The following is a 22,488-nucleotide window of genomic DNA, read 5'->3' on the forward strand; positions in this document are numbered from 1 at the left end:
CTCCTGTGTTCCGTGTCTCCTGTGTCTCCTCTGTGTCTTCTCTGTCTTGATTGTTTAATTCCCTGCACCTGCCCTCAGCCACTCTTGTCTCGTTAGTGTCTGATGTCGTACACCTGTGTTTCCCCCCCTATATATTGTGTCAGTCTTTCCTTTGTCTGCTGTCGGGTTGTCGTCTCTAGTTCCGTGTCTTTTTCCCGTCGTCCTGTCTGTCGTATCTGACCCTGCCTGCTTCCGCCCGGCTGCCCTGACCGACGATCCTCTGCCTGCCCCTTTTGGACCTTGTTTTTTTGTTAACTGTTTTGCCTCATTAAAGCGTGCTTTTTTTTGTTATTTAAAAAAAATTATATATACATGTTTTTACGATTCTTTGAGACACCTTTATAGGTTCTTTGAAGAACTATTTAAGGAAATGGTTCTTTAAAGAACCCTGGTTTGAAGGGTTCTCCGTGGAACCAGAAATGGTGCCTTAAAGAACCATGTTTGAAGGTTCTTAGAGACACATTTATAGGTTCTCTGAAAACTATTTTAAAAAAAAGGTTCTTTAAAGAACCCTGGTTTAAAAGGTTCTTTGTGGAACCAGAAATGATTCCTCTATGGAATCACTCTGAAGAACCATTTTCGGTTCCAGATGGCACCTTCATGGTTCTGTGAGTAGGAATGATGGATATGAATGAAACGAGGAGGCGAGAAACGAGGAGTTGAGAAACGAGGAGTCGAGAAACGAGGAGGCGAGAAACAAGGAGGCGAGAAACAAGGAGGCCCTTCTCCATCATTTCATTCTCACGGCAGCCATTTTGACTTCTTACTGTGACGTACGAACATCTGTTGAAGAAGTTTACGATCTTTCTTTTCTTCAGGGAACTTGTGGGACAGCTTGGTGTTTGATCCGACCTCCGACCCGCCGGACCACCGCGACCAGACCGGCGTCCCGCGGGTCACGTCTCCCGAGGGTCAGAGGTCAGAGGGGACGGACGGCGGCGACGAAGACGAAGACGTCTTCGATCGGCACGCTTGTTTGAGCGGACTGCATCCTGCGGTGTGTTCAGGGGCGCAGAGTCTGGCCGGGTATCTGAGCTCCTGTTCCACATCCATCTCCTTAATGTAAAGATCCGACTGCCGACGTACCAGAGTTACCTGAATTAGGATTATTTATCACAAGTATTAGCTTGTTGGTTATTTAATAAACCTTCACACCCTTAAAATAGGAAATATATATTGTTTCTATGCCCCCCCCCTCCCCCTCCCTCACACACACTTATTTATATATTTTGGTGAGTTATCACTAATGATAATAGGTTTTTTAAATAAATAGAAACAGTTGATAAGTTTGTACAATTGTAATTAAATTCCTTCTTGAAAACGTTGTGTATTTCCATTTTATTTACCTTGTACACACAGTTTTGTCACATTGATTATATAATATCGCATCATCGGGACATTAATTCATGTATTTTTTTGTAATTCTAAAAAACTATTTTGTCATTAATTAATTTTATTTTCACTTAATATTGAACTGGATGCAAAACATGAAACTATTGAATATTTGCCTGAATTATTCTGCATTGTTATGTGAACTCACACACTGTTAATTGATGCTTGTCATTGATGGCTGCTTTGTCAACAAACAAACAAACAAACAAAAAACTGTTATTGCAGTTAAACTAATTAAATTAAGTTACATATCAATGTTTGTTAAAAGAAAAAAATAAAAATGCTTTTTAATTAAACAACAATGCTTGTTAAATTAATTAAATTAAATGAAATAATGCTTGTTAAATTAAATTAATAAAATAAAATAACAATGCTTGCCTGTGTGATGGTGACCAATGGAGTGAGTCTGTTGCCACAGAAGATGGCAGCAAAGATCTTGTACTTAAGGTCATATCTTTCATCCTATTAAAACCTTTACTAATAAGACAACTACACCCTTTTTATTTGTGTTTTTGCATCGCTGTCACAGAGATGCAAAGTTGTGACTGTCACCCTCTTTCTTTTATTTTTTTCAAACCAAACATATTGCATCCAAATACAGCATTTGTCTATTATTGTCTTAAATTTCCATACTTAAGATTATTGAGAATTGTTTGTCTTTTCATAATTTTCTCAATGGGATAAAAAACATCAAGAAAATATGTGTTAGCACAAGTTGTTAAACACGTGTGCTGACATTTGTTTTGCTGCTGTTGTTTAAGGGTCTTCATTGAGAATCCAGGCACTTTTCTCTATTAGAAAGATGAATTGATATATATATATACATATTTTTATACATGGATACATATATATATGTACAATCATTAATATATAAAATCAGTTATATATATATGTAATATAGATATATATGTATATATATGTGTATATATATATACACATATATATATATATAAATGATCAGTAATATATATATGTATATATATTTATGTAATATATATGTATATATATATACAAATCAGTAATATATATAAACAGTAATATATATATATACATATATATGTTATATATGTATATATATATTTATATTTGAGAAGAAACCTGTTAGATTTAAACTATTGAATCAGGTAACAATATAATTTTTTCATAACTTTCCATCCCACCAATAAAAGTCGTAACATGATTTTTTTTCCCGTTTTGTTTACTTTCTTGCTTCAGTTGAATCTTTTCATAAAAACAAACAAACAAACAAGCGACTGATATCAAGACTTTCGAAAAAAATATTTATTGCAGTGATGGAATTTCCGCTGTCAACAACTTTTTTATACTCAAAACTTGTCATCATAATTAAAGTATACACAGTGTTCAGTACTACAGAGAATGTACTGGATATCAAAAATCGGTCTCGTATTGGTTTTTTTCCGGACACTTCAGAGTGGCTATTTATTTAAAAAATACTTCTTAAGCTAGTCGTACTACTACGTGAAAACGATGACACATTCACATGGACAACGTACACATTTCATCCGGATGTGTGCTACTAGAAATTTAAGAAACCTCTGGAATAAAAATGTAATGAGCTTCCTATACAAACTATATAAATGTACATCTTGAATGGATTCATTGTTATTAAACTTCTTTTCTCGGGTCTCTTCTTCCCCGTCGACCTTTCCCTCTCTCTCCTCATTTTATTTGCTATTGAAACACACCGAATGTAACTTCTTGATGATCAACCCACAAACACGGACTGACATCACCACAGTGTGCACAGACTCTCAAGCCGCCCGCGCACTAACGCTCACACGTTGATGCCACACACAAAAAAAGATGATAAAACTGTCAGAATTCGATGTTCCTGCAAAAAAAAGAGGGCGAAGGGAGAACATCGACTGGTTCTGACAGCTGAGTACCTGAATGAGAAAGGAGGGAGGCGAGAGAGCGGATCGTCCGTTAGTTCGTCTGTTTTCTGGTCCTGAAGATGGTCAAAGTGTCTAGACTATGGGGAGGATGGGGAGAAGGTGGGGGAGGGCGGAGGAGGGTGGTGGTGTTTTCCTCATGGGCCTCCGCTGTAGGAATAGTCCGCCTTGTTGTGCATCACCAGCTTGTTGTCCACGAAGTAGAAGCTGTCGGACTGCGTCTCGTACGGGTGGAGGATCATCTCGCGCACTGAGAGAGAGACAAGAAACCGACTGAGGGTGACGTCATCACATCAGGGTGTGCAGGGGGGGGGGACATGTACATCTTTTTTTTCGGAGGTATTTTTTGCCCCCACTGATTGAAATCCATGGGAAATAAAAATATATTTGGGGCACTTTTTTAAACTTGTGAAATAACATTTAACCATAGTTAAACAATAATAAATATACTTATTTAGGCTTACAGGATATGAGCAATTGTCATAAAAATTTAAATAATAAGACTATTACGCAATAATAAGACTATTGGGCAATTTGACTATTAGGCAATAGTCTAAAGATTAAAAGTGTTTTCATAGATTTTTTGAACAGAAAACATAAATCGGACAATCATATTCAATTTTATTCTTATTTCTTTATAGTTATTTATTTAATTATAGCTATTAACAATTATAACTTATTTATTTGTGGTTATTTATTGTTATTAATTTTTTTTAAACAACTATTATCACATTTATTTCTCTATGTTTATTTCTTATTATTAATTTAAAAAAACAAATATTTGCAATTATAACTGATTTATTTGTTTTTTATAATTAAAAATTATATTTATTGATTTTTGTGTACCTATCGGCGATACAGATAGGACACACACGACAAAAAACTAAAACAAAACAATAATACATTTTCATAATCGTGGGGTAAATCTTCAGCCCGTCTCCTCGTGACATCAGGGGCAACATTATATTTCTTAGGGGCAGTTTTGCCCTTTGTCCTGGTGTGTGTTTGTGCGTGTGTTGGAGTATCCTGTGTGTGTGTGTGTGTGTTGGAGTATCCTGTGTGTGTGTGTGTGCCGCTCACTGATTTCCTCAGACAGCGCGGGGAACTCGTAGATGTGCTCGCACGTGTTCTTGCTGCTCGGCATGCAGAAGCCGAACTTGAAGTCGAAGCTCTTGAGCAGCTGGTTCCGGAAGTAGTGTCTCTCGATCATGCGGAAGTTGTTGATGGGCGTGTCGCCCACGGTGAACTCCACCCTGCACAAACACACAGGGAGGGAATGTCCATCATCCACCTGGAAAGCAGCAAATGGGGGAGGATTGCTCAAAGGTCAGGTCACCTTTAAAGGTCACCATGTTTACGTAGTTTTTTGCCTTAATGCTTATAGCGACATAATATGTACAAATAATAATTGATAACATCTAAGATCATCATTACAAAATGTTTTGGTTTCAATGAGGAAGACAACATATATGATAATAACCCACCGGTTCAGAAATGATTTTAATATGTGATTGTGTGCTCTATGTTGTTATTGTTGTAATTTGAGTTTTATTATTGCAGAGATTTTAGGATGTTTTAATTATGTTTTTTAAAGTGTCTTTGAATACCTTGAAAAGTGCTATATAAATAAAATGCATTATTATTATCACAATTGTTATAATAATATAATTATAATAATAGTTATGATCATAATAAAATGATAACATAATTATTATAATAACATAATTATAATTATTATCATGATTATTATTACTATTATCATGAAATATATATTACATTTTTTATATGTTATGTAATGTCGTTGAGTAACTTGAAAAGTGTTGTATAAATTAAATGCATTATTATTATTATAATTATATTATTATCATTATTATTATTATTATATACATAATTATATAATAATAAGAATAATATATATATATATACATACATACATCAGACCTCCTCGATTATCCAAATGAGTTAGTTATGAAGATCATCATCATCACCATCATCATCATCATCATCATCCCACGTCCGCCACGGGTCTCGCTCTCGCTTCATTCGGCGGGCACGGATAACTCCGTGTCTCGGGGACTTTCCGTTGTAACTTACGTGGCTCCGACCTCCCGCAGCTGCAGGAAGGCCGGCGTGAACTGGTACCGCACGAAGCGCCCGGCGTTGGGGTCGCAGTGCTTCCTGCCGTCTGCTCGAACAAGAGAGAGAGAGAGAGAGAGAGAGAGAGATTTGAAATGATCCATCAGAACCGCACACTTGCCTTAAAACTCGTGGTGACCTTCTGAGGCAGTACGCACAGAACCATCTCAGAATGATGTCATAGAAGAACCATTTCTGGTTCCACAAAGAACCTTTCAAAGCAGGGATATTTAAAGAACCATGTCCCTAAAGAGTTCTTCAAAGAACCTTTAAAAAATGGTTCTTTAAGGCACCATTTATGGTTCCACAAAGAACCTTTCAAACCAGGGTTCTTTAAAGAACCAAGTCCTTAAATAGTTCTTCAAAGAACTTATAAAGATGTCTCAAAGAACCTTCAAAAAATGGTTCTTTAAGGCATCATTTAAGGTTCCACAAAGAACCTTTCAAACCAGGGTTGTTTAAAGAACCAAGTCCTTAAATAGTTCTTCAAAGAACCTTTAAAGGTGTCTCAAAGAACCTTCAAAAATGGTTCTTTAAGGCACCATTTATGGTTCCACAAAGAACCTTTCAAACCAGGGTTCTTTAAAGAACCATTTCCTTAAAGAATTCTTCACAGAACCTATAAAGGTGCCTCAAATGAAAAAATGGTTCTCCAGTCGGTTATGGTTCTTCGTAGAACCACAAAGCCTTTTAAAGAACCATGCAAGAACCACTATGGTTCTGTGTGTAGCACCAACGCTGTGGAATGTTCTGCTTCATTTAAACTCCATCTCAAAACATTCCTGTTTAAACTATGAACTGATTTTTAAAATCTTTTTTAGTTTATTTATTTTTCTTATTGCACCATCTTTTACAGTGTATCTTACTTTTGCTCTTTTAACTGTTGACATGTTTTGGTCCCTTTTAGTGACAATTTGTTTGAATTGACTACTGAACTTCACTCTGTGACACTTAGTGCAAAAATAAATAAACTTTACTTTCATTACTTACTTAAATCAATCAAAAGTACAGCATTTCACAATAAAATAAAGAAAACATCTCCTGCCCCGGACATGAAGTTGTTATAACTTAAAGATTAAAGTCAGGGAACATATCGATCGTTTCTGTGTTTTATATGTATAAACTTTACTGACTTACATTTGATTGGTCCTCCGCAGGGCCACGGAGACGAGAACAAATATCTTATGATAAAATCTAACGAGTGTCATAACCTTTCAAACTAAAGGATGCTTTGGTGAGATAACATATGAACGTCTTCATGAAGGCTTTTATTTCCTCTTTCTTTCAGAACGGGGCCTTCAGGTGTGTGTCGCTCATGTATTCACGGGTTCTGGCTCGGGGACCGGACCTGTCGGAGGTTTGGTGATCTCGAACAGAACCGTCCCCGTCTCCATGTCGCGGATCTTGAAGCGGGTGAAGTCGATCATGTGGACGTTTTCATCTGGAGAGCAAAGATAATCTGAAGAAGAGGAGAGAGAGAAGAGGAGAGAAGAGGAGAGAGAGAGAAGAGGAGAGAGAGGAGAGAAGAGGAGAGAGAGGAGAGAGAGGAGAGAGGAGGAGGAGAGAAGAGAGAAGAGAAGAGGAGAGAGAGAGAGAGAGAAGAGAAGAGGAGAGAAGAGAATAGGAGAGAAGAGGAGAGAAGAGAAGAGGAGAGAGAGAGAAGAGAGAGGAGAGAGAGAAGGAGAGAGAGGAGAGAGAGAGAGAGGAGAGAAGAGAGAGGAGAGAAGAGAAGAGGAGAGAAGAGGAGAGGGGAGAGAGAGAAGAGAAGTGAAGAGGAGAGAAGAGAAGAGGAGAGAAGAGAAGAGAAGAGGAGAGAAGAGTTAAAACTGTGTTCTATAGCGGAGTGAAAACACACACACACACACACACTCACGCACACACATACACGCTCACACACACAAGACAGATACGCACTCACACACACACACTTGCACACATACACACACACACACACACACACAGTGCAATCACGACCTAATGAGCCCAGCTGCTCTGCTTGTGTTTCTTTCTTCCAGACAACTTGAGTTTTGCTGTTCAACAACAACAAAAAACATCAACAACTGAGAAGTATTGTCATAAGGAAGTGTGTGTGTGTGTGTGTGTGAGAGAGAGAGACACCCCCCTACCATCGCGGCAGGATTAGACCTTAAGAGGCTTATTGTGTTTAACCATCACATGCACCGGCTGGACACACACACACACACACACACACACACACACACACACACACACACACACACACACACACACACACACACACACACACACACACACACACACACACACACACACACACACACACACACACACACACACACACACACACACACACACACACACACACACACACACACACACACACACACACACACACACACACACACAATTAGAGGCCTATGCGTTGCATGAGGGTTGAAGGTCTTTTTCTTACCGATGACCTCACGCAACACATTTTTAAAAGACTGGAAGGGCCCAGAATGTAATAAAATAAACACACATAAAAAGCATCGGTGTTGCCGAGGGCAACGAACACACACCGCCGCATCCTGGGCCGTTGTGAGAGGGTTATGGAGCAGATGGGCCCGGCGAGCTTCAGCCACCTGCTCGAAGATATTTATAGTCAAGTAGAGTCCATCAAACCTGACAGCTCGTCGACAAGTGTTCCTCTGATGAAACGGGACGACTGGAGCTCATTCCTTAAAGGGACAGCGCGCAACAATTAGGGGATTGTAATATTCATAACTAACCCTTAAGTATGTTTTAAGTTCAATACAAAGAATGGAGTTAGTCTGAGTCTTGTCTTTACTTAAGTATACCTAACAATAAACTATATATATATACTTTTTTTCCCCCACTAAAAGGATTTAAGTTATTTTACTGAAATGGTTCAAGGAAATCGGTTTCCTCGAACTATTTGAGTTGACTCAACTCATGTTTTACAGTGTACGTCTTCATCTGTATTTCACATGAAACTAGAGAATTGTTAGTTTTTCCTCAGCTTAGAAAAAAGCCATTTATATTTATCTTGACATAAGGAGCATTTATATTAATATTTACACGAGTCGTGTTTCTCCGCCATGTTTACGGAACATTCCGGGCTTTACGTCTCACGTTGTCTGAAGAGACGCTTTTGTACTTTTTAAAGTTTTGAATCTAATTTATGTTTACGCTGCAGCTTCTTGTTCCACACACACACATAGACACAAACACACACACATGCACACACACATGCAGACACATGCACACATAGTCACAAACACACACACACAGACATATACACACATAGACACAAACACACACACATGCAGACACATGCACACATAGTCACAAACACACACACACAGACATATACACACAGACACATACACACATAGAAACACATAGACACACACACACACACACACACACACATACACACATAGAAACACATAGACACAAACACACACACATGCACATGAACACACAGATGCAGACACATGCACACATAGTCACAAACACACACACATAGACATATACACACATACACACATAGACACACATAGACACACATGGACACACACACACACACATACACACATAGACACACAGAGACACACACACACGTAGACACACATCGACACACGCACACATAAATAGACAAACATAGACACACGCACACAGACATAGACACACACACACATGTAGGAACACATGGACACACATATACACACACACACACACATAGACATACATAGACACAGAGACACACACACACGTAGATACACAGAGACACAAATATACACACATAGACACACACACACATAGACACACATAGACACAGAGACACACACACGTAGATACACATTGACACACATATACACACATAGACACACACACACATAGACACACACACACATGCATGATCACGAGCAGCTCACTGTGGAGGATAACATCAAAAACTCTTGAGTCTCTTTTTACTGCCACCCAAACTACAGGAGTATGGAGGACTTAAAATGTTTTAAGTATAAATAAAGAAATAAAGAAATGCACAAATAAATATAGGAATAAATAAATAAATGTATTATAAACAAATGGTTAAATAAATGAATAAATAAATATAGGAATAAATAAATAAATACAAGAATAAATAAATAAATGCTTAAATAAATGTATAAATAAATAAATGAATACAGGAATAAATCAATATAAGTTATACCTCAACAAGATAATTAAATAAATCTATTTCTACATTTCTGTATTTCTTCATTTATTTATGTCCTATTTATGTGTCCACACGTATTTCTTCATTTATTTCTTCATTTATTTATTCTTGTATTTATTCATGCATTTATTTATTTATACTAAAGACATTTTAAGTCCTCCATACAGGAGAGAGATGGAGCGCTGCTGTTTAATAGATGCAATACCCGCTATCGCCACTAGTCCATGTGACATGAATAAAATAAAAATGAATCCTCTTTATTCTAAATCAGGATGTACACATTCATATTTCAGTTGTTTTTTTCATCTCTACTTCAGTTTTTTCTCACACACACATCGACACACACACACACATACACACACACACGCACGCACACGCAACATGAAGTGCCCCACTTCACTTCCTTCAACACTGTCGCCTAGCAACGCTCCTTCTGATAGCGTGCCGGCTCTATTAGGCCGTCTCTCTCCTTCCCCTCGTCCACCTGGCTGCTCCACAACAACAAGGTGCAGCAGCGAAATCAAAGGAGAGCATCTTAGGTATATACGGCATCAGCGGTATGCAAAGGAAACAACGAAGGTAAGGTATATACATATATATATATATGTATATATATATACACACAACTGAAGGCCTCCTCCTATTGAAGACCGGGTTTCACGAGCTTGAATCCCAGTATGTGTCAACACTGACTTCAATGACACGACAACATGATAAGACTAGAACGGGCACTGGGTAGAGCGCATACCTTCGCATATCACAAGATTGGGCATTGAATTATGAACATTTTGGCATTAGAGTTGCATGCCAATTGGATATAAATTGACCGCGCTATGGTAAAAAGAAGATGTTGACCTTGTCATGACCTTGACCATGACCTTTGACCCGATCGATCCCAAAATCTAATCAAATGGTCCCCGGATAATAACCAATCATCCCACCAAATTTCATGCGATTCGGTTTAATACTTTTTTACTTAAGCGAATAACACGCATACAAATAAATAAATAAATAAATACACGGCGATCAAAACATAACCTTCGCATTTTCAATGCGAAGGTAATAAACACGCCATTAACTCTGAGCACAGGTGATCACCATAACACCTACAGGACTTTCTACATTCATCTTATTGTGATTTCCTGGTACATAACTTCATGTTTTTTGTTGTTTCTAACAGCCGATCTCATCTACGCTCACAGGTGTTCGACGTAGATACACGAGGTCAAAGGGCAAATCTGCCACTAAGAAATTTAATGTTGCCCCTGATGTCTCGAGGAGAGGAGCAACAAATGCCCCCGTGATTTAGATAATTTAATAGCATTTTGTTGTTGTTCTTTGTCGTGTGTGTCCTATCTGTATTGCCAGTACTAGGTGGGTACACAACAAATAAATCAATAAATATAATTTTGATTTATAATTTTTTTTTAAATTAATTTGGTCGGTACACAAAACAATCAATAAATATAATTTAGAATGATAAAAAAAGTAATTATAATTGTTAATAGTTGTTTAAAAAATGTAGTAACAATAAATAACCACAAAGAAATAAGAGAAACATTTAATATAATTGTCTGATTTATGTTTTCTGTATATTTTTTGTTAAAAAAAATCTAAGAAAACAGTTTGAATCTGTAGAATACTGTCTGATAGTCTTATTATTGCCTAATAGTCTTATTATTGCAATTTTTATGACAATTGCTGATATACTGTAAGCCTAAATAAGTATATTTATCATTTTTTAACAAAGGTTACATGTTATTTCCCAATTTCTTTTTAATTGCTCCTGGATTTCAGTCAGTGGGGTCAAAAAATCCCCCCTAAAAAAATATGTAAACGTCCTCCCTTGGTCATAGACCAAAAAGGCAGACAGCAGAAAGCTGTCAAAAGATAATAATATTCATACGTAGTCCATACAGCAGCTCCCTCTAAAGAGAGTACGACATGAGCAGCACCGCCTGGAGTCAAGCTGTGTTCCTGTGTCCGGAGACAAAAGAACCCGCCTGACACCGAAGTGCCATTTATAGTTCCTTAATCCCCGAGATTAGCCGGAGTTACAGACTCTCAGCGCGGGGGATTGACTCCGCACACACACACACACACACACACACACACACACACACACGCCGCCGCGTATTCTTTTCAGTTTGACCCTCCGGTCCTTTACGATCAATGCAGAAGCGCGAAGAGGAGCTTTTAATTTATTCCAGAACGCAAAACCAGAAACAAAGCAGGCGACACACAGAACCACGGAGGAGCATCTGGAACCGGAAATGGTTCTTCAGAGTGATGCCATAGAAGAACCATTTCTGGTTCCACAAAGAACCTTTCAAACCAGGGTTCTTTAATGAGCCATCTCCTTACAGAGTTCTTCAAAGAACCAAAAAAGGTGTCTCAAAGAACCTTCAAAAAATGGTTCTTTAAGGCACCATTTATAAAATGGTTCTTCAGTAGGTGATGGTTCTTCGTAGAACCACAAGAGATTTTCAATAAGTGGTCTTTTGGTCCATCTTGACTGGTTCCATACAAGGTGTCTCAAAGAACATTAAAAATGGTTCTTTAAGGCACCATTTCTGGTTCTACAAAGAACCTTTTAAACCAGGGTTCTTTAAAGAACCATTTCTTTAAAGAGTTCTTCAAAGAACCTATAATGGTGACTCAAACAAAAGAATGGTTCTCCAGTAGGTGATGGTTCTTCGTAGAACCACAAAGCCTTAAAAGAACCATTTAATAACCATTATGTTTCTGTGTGTAGCTGTTAGCTTTATGCTAAGCTAAGCTAACCGTAGATTCACATGTCAGACATTCGAGCTAACGTCTAGATCTACTCGTCTGACTCTCGGCAAAAGCATGAGTCGGCATAAACCGACATGTCGATAGTTCAGATCATAACAAACTCATGAGTTTTATTCATCACACTGCGATACGGAAAGATGAGAGGGGAAAGGATCTCATCTGCACTTCAGCTGCTCTGAGCGCGACCTCTCCGCGACCTCTCCGCGACCTCTACGCGTTTGCCAGTTTGCCTATAGGTGCTTTTAGAGTGGAGACGTGTCGCGGCCCCCCACACCGCCAGGAGAACGTCAACCTGCCGCCGCCGCCGGCTGAGCACAACGAGAAGACGAGTAAACATGCACACAGGTTCTCCAAGGGTCCTTTAAAAGCCTTTGTGGTTCTACGAAGAACCATTACCTACCGAGGAAGCATTTTTTCATTTGAGGCACTTTTATAGGTTCTTTGAAGAACTATTTAAAGAAATGGTTCTTCAAAGAACCCTGGTTCAAAAGGTTCTTTGAGGAACCAGAAATGGTGCCTTAAAGAACCATGTTTTGAAGGTTCTTTGAGACACATTTATAGGTTCTTTGAAAAACTATTTAAGGAAATGGTTCTTAAGAGAACCCTGGTTTGAAAGGTTCTTTGAGGAACCAGACATGGTACCTTAAAGAACCATTTGTGAAGGTTCTTTGAGACACATTTATAGGTTCTTTAAAGAACCATTCAAGGAAATGGTTTTGAGACACCTTTTAGGTTCTTTGAGACACATTTATAGGTTCTTTGAAAAACTATTTAAGGAAATGGTTCTTAAGAGAACCCTGGTTTGAAAGGTTCTTTGAGGAACCAGACAAGGTACCTTAAAGAACCATTTGTGAAGGTTCTTTGAGACACATTTATAGGTTCTTTAAAGAACCATTCAAGGAAATGGTTTTGAGACACCTTTTAGGTTCTTTGAAGTTACTCTTTAAACCCTGGTTTGAAAATAACTTTTTTACAGTTGTTTTTCAGTTTCAAAAAAAATGATATACAAAGCTCTTATTGAATTATCTTATGAATATTTATTAAATAACTATTTTCAAGGGCTTTTTTTTAATGGATGCTCATTTTCAATATATTTAAAACAAATCTCACATACCCCCTTAGAGGCCTTCATGTACCCCCAAGGGTCCACGTACCCCCTTAGAGGGCCTTTACATACCTCCAGGGGTCCACAGATCTCTTTAGAGGGCCTTCACTGGAACAGTTTAGCTCCACACCTTCTTTTTTGTATTAGTTGTTTTCACCCTGTCTCACTAACTATCACGTCATTCCAGATCCTGCTTCCCATCTCGTCAGTCCAACTCCCTTCACCTGCCTCTGATCACTCCCTCGTTAGTCCCTCATTACCTTCACCTGGTCTTCATGCCCGTCTCACCTGTTGCCCATTCCCTCGTTAGTCCCTGTCTACTTAGGTTCCCTCACTTGTCCTCTGCCAGATTGTCTTGTGTTTCTCAGACCGAGCCCTCGAGCGTTCCACAGTGGGTTTGATTATTCTGTCTGTTCCGTTCCTGACGACGCTCTCAGTAAAGGATCTTTATTTGCATTATTGTCTCCTGAGTCGTACATTTGGGTCCACCCTAATCCCCCAGTGACATTCACGTACCCCCTTAGAGGGCCTTCACCCCCATTTGAGAACCACTGCACTAAGGAACCAAACAACCGCGTGTCTAACAATCTGTCGCTCTCCTGAAGGTTTCTTTACTTTTTTCCCTGGGAACGTTTTTTTTCTTTTTGTTTTTTGATCCGATGTGAGGTCAAAGGTCAGGGATGTCGTATGTGAACAGACCGTAAAGCCCCCGGAGGCACATTCGTAATTTGTGATATTGGGCTATGTATAAATAAACTGAATTGAAATGAGTTGAGCTTCATTAGTTTTGCGTCGGGTTAGCCGTCGCTCCACTTTCCCTCCTGACGGAATCCAGAACACGCATCGAAGCCGGTGGGAGAGAGACGGAGGTCACTGCTCCATCAGGGCCGATTCAGGTGGAGCGACCCTGACGGAGGCCTTCAGGTGCATTTCTACACAGAGGGGGGAAACCCCAATGGAAACTGCATGGATGGTCGGAGGGCAAAGAGTTTTAGATTTGACGGTTCAGCATGAATAAATATGAATTAATGAAATATATCTTTTAGAAAACAGTTTTTTTTGTAAGTTCATTAAGAACAAAAGTATCAATTTGTGGGTAAAGATGTTACTAGAGGGTTTAGGTGCAGGAAAGACTCAATTACACGTCATGTAGCTAACACTTTTATCCAAAGAGACTTAGAATAATGCTACATTCACAGACCGTAGACTCAGCAACTAAGGTTTAAGTGACTTGCTCAAGGACACATCGACTAGGGCGGGGATCGAACCGCCAACCTCCTGATTGAAAGACGGACCTGCTAACCACTGACCCACTGTCACCCTCTTTATATCATTAGATATAAAAGACGAAAAGGAAAATTATTACACCCCCCAAAAAAAGCCACGTGTCCCCGTTACCGACCTCCATTCACAGTTTATAACATATTTTCTCAAATGATGAAATTTATGGAATAACGCTGAAAGCTCCGGGGGAAAAAAAATCTAAAAATGAGCCCCGGAATCAGATTTGTAAATTTTTTTATGAATAAGAACACATTTTTATGCTGATTATTAGACTTTTAAAGTCGACTCAACAATCAAATGTCTTTCTTTTAACTCCGATATTCTTATATTCTGGAGGTAAATGTGACTCTAAGCCACCTCTGCTCACTAAACCATCACGCTTGTTTCATATTTCCATTTAAGTCTTGAGAGCAAATAATTTAATCAGAATAAGACAAATAAAGAATATTATACTCGTAAAATATGATTTCAAAGTGTGTTAAACTCCTCATGACTTCACTCTACTTCTAACTCTACGTTTCCGTGACATCATCTCGAAAAAGACTGATATAGTAAATTCTATATTCTATATTCTATGTTCTATGTTCTATATTCTATGTTCTATGTTCTATGTTCTATGTTCTATATTCTATGTTCTATGTTCTATATTCTATATTCTATATTCTATGTTCTATGTTCTATATTCTCTATTCTATATTCTATATTCTATGTTCTATATTCTATGTTCTATATTCTATATTCTATATTCTCTTGCATTCATTCCACTCGACTCTCTCCCGTCTGTGATAATCTGTAATCGGTGGATCTCTCCGGCCACCTGTTACCACCTCTGAGCCACAGGTGTCACGAGGTGGAGGATGAAGTGTATCTACCAAGCAGATGTATTATTATTTTTTGCATCGATTTGGAGAGACGTGTTCAATAACCTTCTCTCACACACAGAGAAACACACACTTACACTCACACCTGTGACCAGGAAACTTCACCTGAGGTCCAATCAAAAATAGGACATAAATCTCTCTCAAAGAAACATTCCACCTGTGACTTCTTATTGAAGATGATACACGAGCTGTCGCTGTCCGTGGTCCTCAAAACAACCCAGAAACAACAATGAGTGTGTCACACTATTATTATTATTATTATTATAAGGACAATGCACAAGCAGCTGCTCTAATCTCCTCTAACCTGCAGGCTGAGGACACAGAAGGTCACTCCTCACACAGAAGGTCACTCCTCACACAGAAGGTCACTCCTCACACAGAAGGTCACTCACTCTTGGTGATCTTCTGCAGCCCGAGCACGTCGTCGGGCGTAATCACGTCGTTTCTGCGCAATTCTTCTTCGGTGGTAACCGGGATGCCCATGGCTGCTGCTGATACTGATGATGATGATGATGATGAGTTGCAGCCCTGCTGCACTTTCATGTCCAGCAGGAGAGCTCGGTGCCTAGCGCCAGGAAGCTTTTCTTCTTCGTCTTCTTCTTCTTCCTCCTCCTCTTCTTCCTGGTGCTTCTCGGCGCGTCGTCGCCGATCTGATACTTATTGCGTCACAAGCCGCCGCAAACAAGAAGGAGGCTCAGTGCTGCTGCTTCAGGAATAACTCACTCTCCTCGTGCCTCCTCCTCCTCCTCCTCCTCCTATTCCTCCTCCTCCTCCTCCTCTTCCTCCTCCTCCTCCTCCCCTTCTCAATAAAAAAGATACAAATCAAGCCCCTCGGCTCCCTAAAGGCTCATCGGTTCTCTCACGAGCTATTTAATCCAAATCCCGTGGCTTTAAAACCCAGCCGGTGGCGCTTGCGCCTCGTCATCTGCTGGTACACACACACACACAGACACACACACACACACAGACACACACACACACACACACACACACACACACACACACACAGACACACACACACACACAGACACACACACACACACACACACACACGGCTGTGTGGGGCTTCTTTTTTTTAATTTATTTTTTTAATTTTATTTTTACTCAGGGGCAGTGTTGTTGCCCAATATGAGCTCCCAACATCCGGCGAGGAAGATGTTCACGTGGGGTCATAAATAACATCTTGAAATGACGTGTGTGGTTGTGAGCTGTTGCCATGGTGACCAAAAGGGGGAGATATGCTGATTTAGCGTCATGCTGCAACGTCACAGTGATGATTTTGTGATTTCTTTTTTTTTCTTTTTATGAAGAAAATAACGACTATAAATAAAATATATTTAGAGTAGTTTCATTTTTTCAAGCTTTTTATAGTTTGTAAATATATATATATATATATATATATAATTATATATAATAATTATGAAGAAAATAACTTTATAGGATTTTTTATTTTTTAAAGCTTTTTATAGTTTGTAAATATATTTATATATATAATTATATATAATAGTTATGAAGAAAATAATTTGATAGGAATTTTATTTTTTCAAGCTTTTATATATATATATAAAAATATAATTATGAAGAAAATAAATAAATTCAAAGAACCATTTCCGGTGCCAGATGGCTCCTTCACATTTCTCTGCCATTATGACCCCCAAGAAGAAAATACAATACACACAAATCTGCTTTATAATAGTTTTATTTCATTTTTTCTTCATTGGAAAACTCTTTTTCCAGATGCCGGCGTTCCCTGAGGAAATGTTAAATGCAAATCTTCCCGATCGGCCTCCATCAATCAGATGAAAACAGCCCAAAAAAAGACCCAATCACGACCCTGCACATCCACTGACTCACAGGCTGCCCTCCATCCTTTCAGTGAAGGTGAGCCTGTTGCTTTGAGGTGAGCAGACAGCGCCCCCTTGTGGTCGGAAAGCTCACTGCATGTGCAGAGAGCTGAGCGCCCTCCATGGTTTACACTTTTACTCTCTAAAAATCTGACCCAGGAGCGATAGATCGAAACACGTAGGCGAGTAAATAAAAAATAAAATTAAAATGTTATAATAGCATCGAAACTAACCAATAAACACAAACTAATCCCCCTATAATCCTCCTCCTTTCATCATCTATCTACGAGGTATGCAGACGGAGAGCATCGCTTCAGTTTTTAACCGGAGTTACTCTGGAAGTCTGTGACAATCAGAGTGTTTTATAGCATTCGCCATGCCACATAATCCCAAAAATCCCAGTAAAAGCAAAACAATATTGGAAAAAAAAAGTGATTAGTTTATAGGCGGAAGTTGAAGAATTCCCCAAAGGGGACGGTCGGCCAGCTGGACTCGTCTCTCTCTCTCTAGGCGGTCATCTCGAAGCACCCCCTGCGGTGCGTCTGCATGTCTCTGACCCGGCGCATGGACTGGATCTGGGGCTGGTGGGCCCCCCACTCGTTCCAGTGCTTGTAAGGGCCGGTCTCGTACACGTACTGGTAGCCGCGGTAGCCGGGGTACTGGTAGCCCACCCAGCTGTGAGGAGGAGGAGGAGGAGGAGGAGGAGGGGGGGGGAGTAGAGGGGGAAAAAAGTGAATCACGGAGCTACACCAGGGCAAAGGTCAAAACTGCCCCTGAGAAATATAATGTTGCCCCTGATGTCACGAGGAGAGGGGCAACAAAATGCCCATTAATTTCCTCTAATAAATATGATATTTTAATACTGTGCCTAAATAAGTATATTTATTATTTTTGAACAAAGGGTAAATGTTATTTCACAAGTTTCAAAAAGTGCCCCAATAATTGAGATAATTCAATAGGATTTAGTTTTTGTTCTTTGTTGTGTGTGTCCTGTCTGTATGGCCTGTACGAGGTTCACACAACAAATCACTAAATATAATGTTTATTAAAAAAATAAAAAAAATAAGTTATAATTGTTCAAAGCTGTTTAAAAAAATGTAGTAATAATAAATAACCACAAATAAATGAGAATATGATCGTCTGATTTATGTTTTCTGGTGGATCTTTGGTTAAATAAATCTAAGAAAACACTGAATCTGGAGACTACAGCCTAATAGACTTATTATTGTCTAATAGTCTTATTATTGCCTAATAGTCTTATTATTGCCATTGTTATGACAATTGCTCATATACTGTCTAAATAAGCCTACATAAGTATATTTATTATTATTTCACAAGTTTCAAAAAGTGCCCCCAATTTATTTTTAAATACCCCTGGAGTTCAGTGAGTGGAGGAAAAAATACCCCCTAATAGATATGTAACCCCCCCCCCCCCCCCACAGCTCATTGTGTGTCGTTAGCTTTGGTTTCTGTCACTAAAATATCTAAAATATGTAAATATGTATTAAAATGTAAATTAAAACAGTAATGTAAATTGTTAAAGTGAAATGTAAATTAAAGCAGTAAATCTGTAAAATATGTAAATTAAAAATGACATAAAAAAAGAACAAAAAAGGAAAATATGTAACCCCCCCCCCTCCTCATTGTGCGTCGTTAGCTCTGGTCTCATCCAGGTGAGCTTACATTCCTCCGGACACCTGGATGCTGGCCACGCGGTCCTGGAAGCCGTAGGACCAGAGGCTGGGGATGTCCTCGTCGCACACCTCCATCTTACGGCCCTCGAAGTTGGGGCACTCGAAGAGGCAGATCTTGTGATCCTGAGGATCCTGGAGGAGACCGAGGGTATGAGGTTAGAGTCATCGTCACATCGTCACTCATAAGATGGACGAGAGGTTGTAGATGGCGGCGGGCGACTCACCATCTTGACGGGCCTGACGGACATGAAGCGGTCGCACCTGTAGCTGTTGGTCCAGGTGTCCCAGCGGGGGTACTCGCCCTTCTCCAGCATGAACATCTCGCCCATCATGTTCTGCTGCTCGTAGCCCACCCAGCTGGAGAGGGGAAAACAGATCCATGTTTACATCTAACGACTGCCTAATAGTCTTATTACTGTCTAATAGTCTTATTATTGCCTAATAGACTTATTATTGCCTAATAGTCTTATTACTGTCTAATAGTCTTATTATTGCCTAATAGTCTTATTATTGCCTAATAGTCTTATTATTGTCATTTTTATGACAATTGCTCATATCCTGTAAGCCTAAATAATTATATTTATTATTTTTTAACAAAGGTTAAAAGTAATTTCACAAGTTTCAAAAAGTATACAATGTAATATGATTGTCTGATTTATGTTTTTTTTGGTTAAAAAAATCGAAGAAAACCCTTTAAATCTGTAGACTACTGCTTAACCCTTGTGTTGCCTTAGGGTCATTTAGACCCTGTTACCTTTATATTTACTAACATATTTTACCCTTTGGATTCAATTTGACGCCAGCAATTAAAACCTCCAGAAAATTATTAGAATTAATATTGTTTTCCAAGTTTAAGTGTGAGGCACTTTATGTTTGTTTGTTGACTACTGAAAGAACACCGACATTAAACATTGAATGGGGTTAAATTAATCCTAAGGGGGGGGGTTTATTGATTCGTCAAAAAAAATGACCCCACAACACAAGGGTTAATAGACTTATTATTACCTAATAGTCTTATTATAGCTTAATAGACTTATTATTGCCTAATAGTCTTATTACTGCCTAATAGTCTTATTATTATGATTGAAAGTCAGAGCTGCTGACCTCTGACCTCTGACCCTCAGTGGCTCTTTAACCCCATAGGGCCCATATGTTTACTCCCTCAGTGCTAACGTACTCTTTAATTCTACCGTGTAGCTTTTGACTTCGATATTTCAAGACACACAAACGTGTCGAGTGTAAGTTGAACTCAGTGGAGAGTTATTCTAAAACTGTCGCTGCTGCTTAAATATCAACATTTGATACAAAAAAGTGATTTTGAGAAACTTGCTGCCGTGTTTCCAGAATTAAAAACGCGTGTGATGAAACTCAAGTTGAAAGGAGACGGAGGGGGCGGAGCTTTCCAGAGTGACAGTGAACGTTGTCAACAACAACACTGGGGTTTTTACACTTGCTCTAGTTATAATAACTCTGAGAGTCAATTCACTTTAACACTGAATTTTTAACACTGGGGAATTAACTCTTAATATTTACACCAACACTGGGGTATATTTACTCTAGTGTTGTGTTGTCATTCATAGAAAAGTTATCATACTACACTGACTTTTTTTTTATAACATTTTACTGTGTCAAGCGTAGAGAGGATTTTACTGTCAGTAGAGAGTTATTCTACTATTACTCTGAAAGAGTTAATAAACTTTTACGCTGAACTTAAAGAACACTAGGGATTTTACTGTGTATTAAAAACTGTGTATTACTGTGTATTTACTGTGTATTAAAAACATAATTTTTTACTTACGGTCCGCACTCCACGCGGATGGATCCGATTCTGTCGAAGCCTTTCTCGCACAGGTTCTTGCACTCGGCCGACAGGTCCAACCTGCGGCCCTGGAAGTTCTCGTATTCGTAGAGGTAGATCTGAAAAGGTAAAAAAACAAAACAACAACATATAAATAATTTTCAATGCAGAATTTTGGGTGTTTTTTTAACGATTAAAATGAAATAACGTACCGTGTTATTGAGCAGTCCACCGATGGCAGAGTGGCTGCCGATGCTTCCCTGAGCGCCTGAGTGAGACATGATCAGATCTGCAGACAGGAGCAGGAAGTCAGTCACATATATGGACGTATGGATGAGGGGGAATTCATGTTTCTTTACGCCTGGAATGCAGAAAGTACACCAAGAGTGGCGTGTGTGTGTGTGTGTGTGTGTGTGTGAGCAGGACCCAAAACATTCATTCATTAAGGAATTTTGCCTTTTGGCTTAAAGGGAACTTGTCTCTCTTATCTGTCCACGTTCCCATAAAGAGACGTATGTGGAAAAATATATATATATATTTGACGTAAAACATAAGCATCAATGGTTTTAAAGTGAACAAGTGTTTTGTTATTGTCTATTTTTTGTGTATTTTTGTCCCAAATGCATATGCACAGCAACTCTGGCATACAAAATAATACAAAATGTACAATAATACGTTTAATTACAGGACATTTCATGAATTTTGGACAGCCGCTGTGCAGTGTTAAGAGGATTTTAAAGGGTTAAAACTAACACTGCTCTGTGTGGTTGGATGTTCCCCTAGACCATAATCATGAGCCCTGTTGGTGTGTGTGTGGTTGAGTGAGCCCCCTGTAACCACACCCAACTATGATGATGTCATGGTGCACTGACACTACATCACCACTGGAGCGAGTTACAACTGCACTCCTATATATTTATTTATATATATATATATATATATATTTATATATATATATGTATACATGCATTTCTCTCTCTTTATATATATATATACATTTATATATATATATATATATATATATATATAGATATATAGCTACATACATCTCTCTCTCTCTATATATCTGTATATATACTGTATATATATATATGGAAAAGGCCCCGTGATGTTTCTTTTACATGATGATTTTACATTATTTTACATTATTTTACATTTTTCCTCAGGATGAGCGACAATAAAAACATAAAAAATCAAACCCTGCTTGTATTTTCTTCGTCAATATTCCATCTGCTCGGTCCGAAGTTAAAGTTTAAAGAGACGACTAACTACTTGCTTGGTTCTTTCAGTTCAAAGTGTTAAATATCCAAATGATATAATCAGTTATTTAAAATGTTAAAAGACCTGAAAGCGGAAACTCACAGTTACAGTCGCAGGTTGACGGGCCGACCTTTGGAGAGGAGCT

At 38.7% G+C, this 22,488-nt stretch overlaps 2 protein-coding genes across 2 annotated transcripts; both read right to left on the reverse strand.

The window, feature by feature from the left end:
- Positions 1 to 2,692: 2,692 nt before the first annotated feature.
- Positions 2,693 to 16,450, reverse strand: unc119a (unc-119 homolog a (C. elegans)). The gene is made up of 5 exons (XM_056441929.1): positions 16,140 to 16,450; positions 6,829 to 6,939; positions 5,439 to 5,529; positions 4,425 to 4,597; positions 2,693 to 3,594 (listed from the first exon to the last, which is right to left on the reverse strand). The coding sequence occupies exons 1-5, from the start codon at positions 16,288 to 16,290 to the stop codon at positions 3,482 to 3,484; spliced, it is 639 nt and encodes a 212-aa protein (XP_056297904.1). The 5' UTR covers positions 16,291 to 16,450; the 3' UTR covers positions 2,693 to 3,481.
- A 978-nt stretch (positions 16,451 to 17,428) lies between these two features.
- Positions 17,429 to 22,488, reverse strand: crybb1l3 (crystallin, beta B1, like 3). The gene is made up of 6 exons (XM_056441291.1): positions 22,446 to 22,488; positions 21,296 to 21,372; positions 21,084 to 21,202; positions 19,510 to 19,642; positions 19,275 to 19,417; positions 17,429 to 18,266 (listed from the first exon to the last, which is right to left on the reverse strand). Exons 2-6 carry the CDS (start codon positions 21,362 to 21,364, stop codon positions 18,098 to 18,100), a joined length of 633 nt encoding a protein of 210 aa, XP_056297266.1. The 5' UTR covers positions 21,365 to 21,372; positions 22,446 to 22,488; the 3' UTR covers positions 17,429 to 18,097.

This window comes from Pseudoliparis swirei, chromosome 20 (assembly GCF_029220125.1).
Source record: "Pseudoliparis swirei isolate HS2019 ecotype Mariana Trench chromosome 20, NWPU_hadal_v1, whole genome shotgun sequence".
In the NCBI taxonomy this organism is placed as follows: Eukaryota; Metazoa; Chordata; class Actinopteri; order Perciformes; family Liparidae; genus Pseudoliparis; species Pseudoliparis swirei.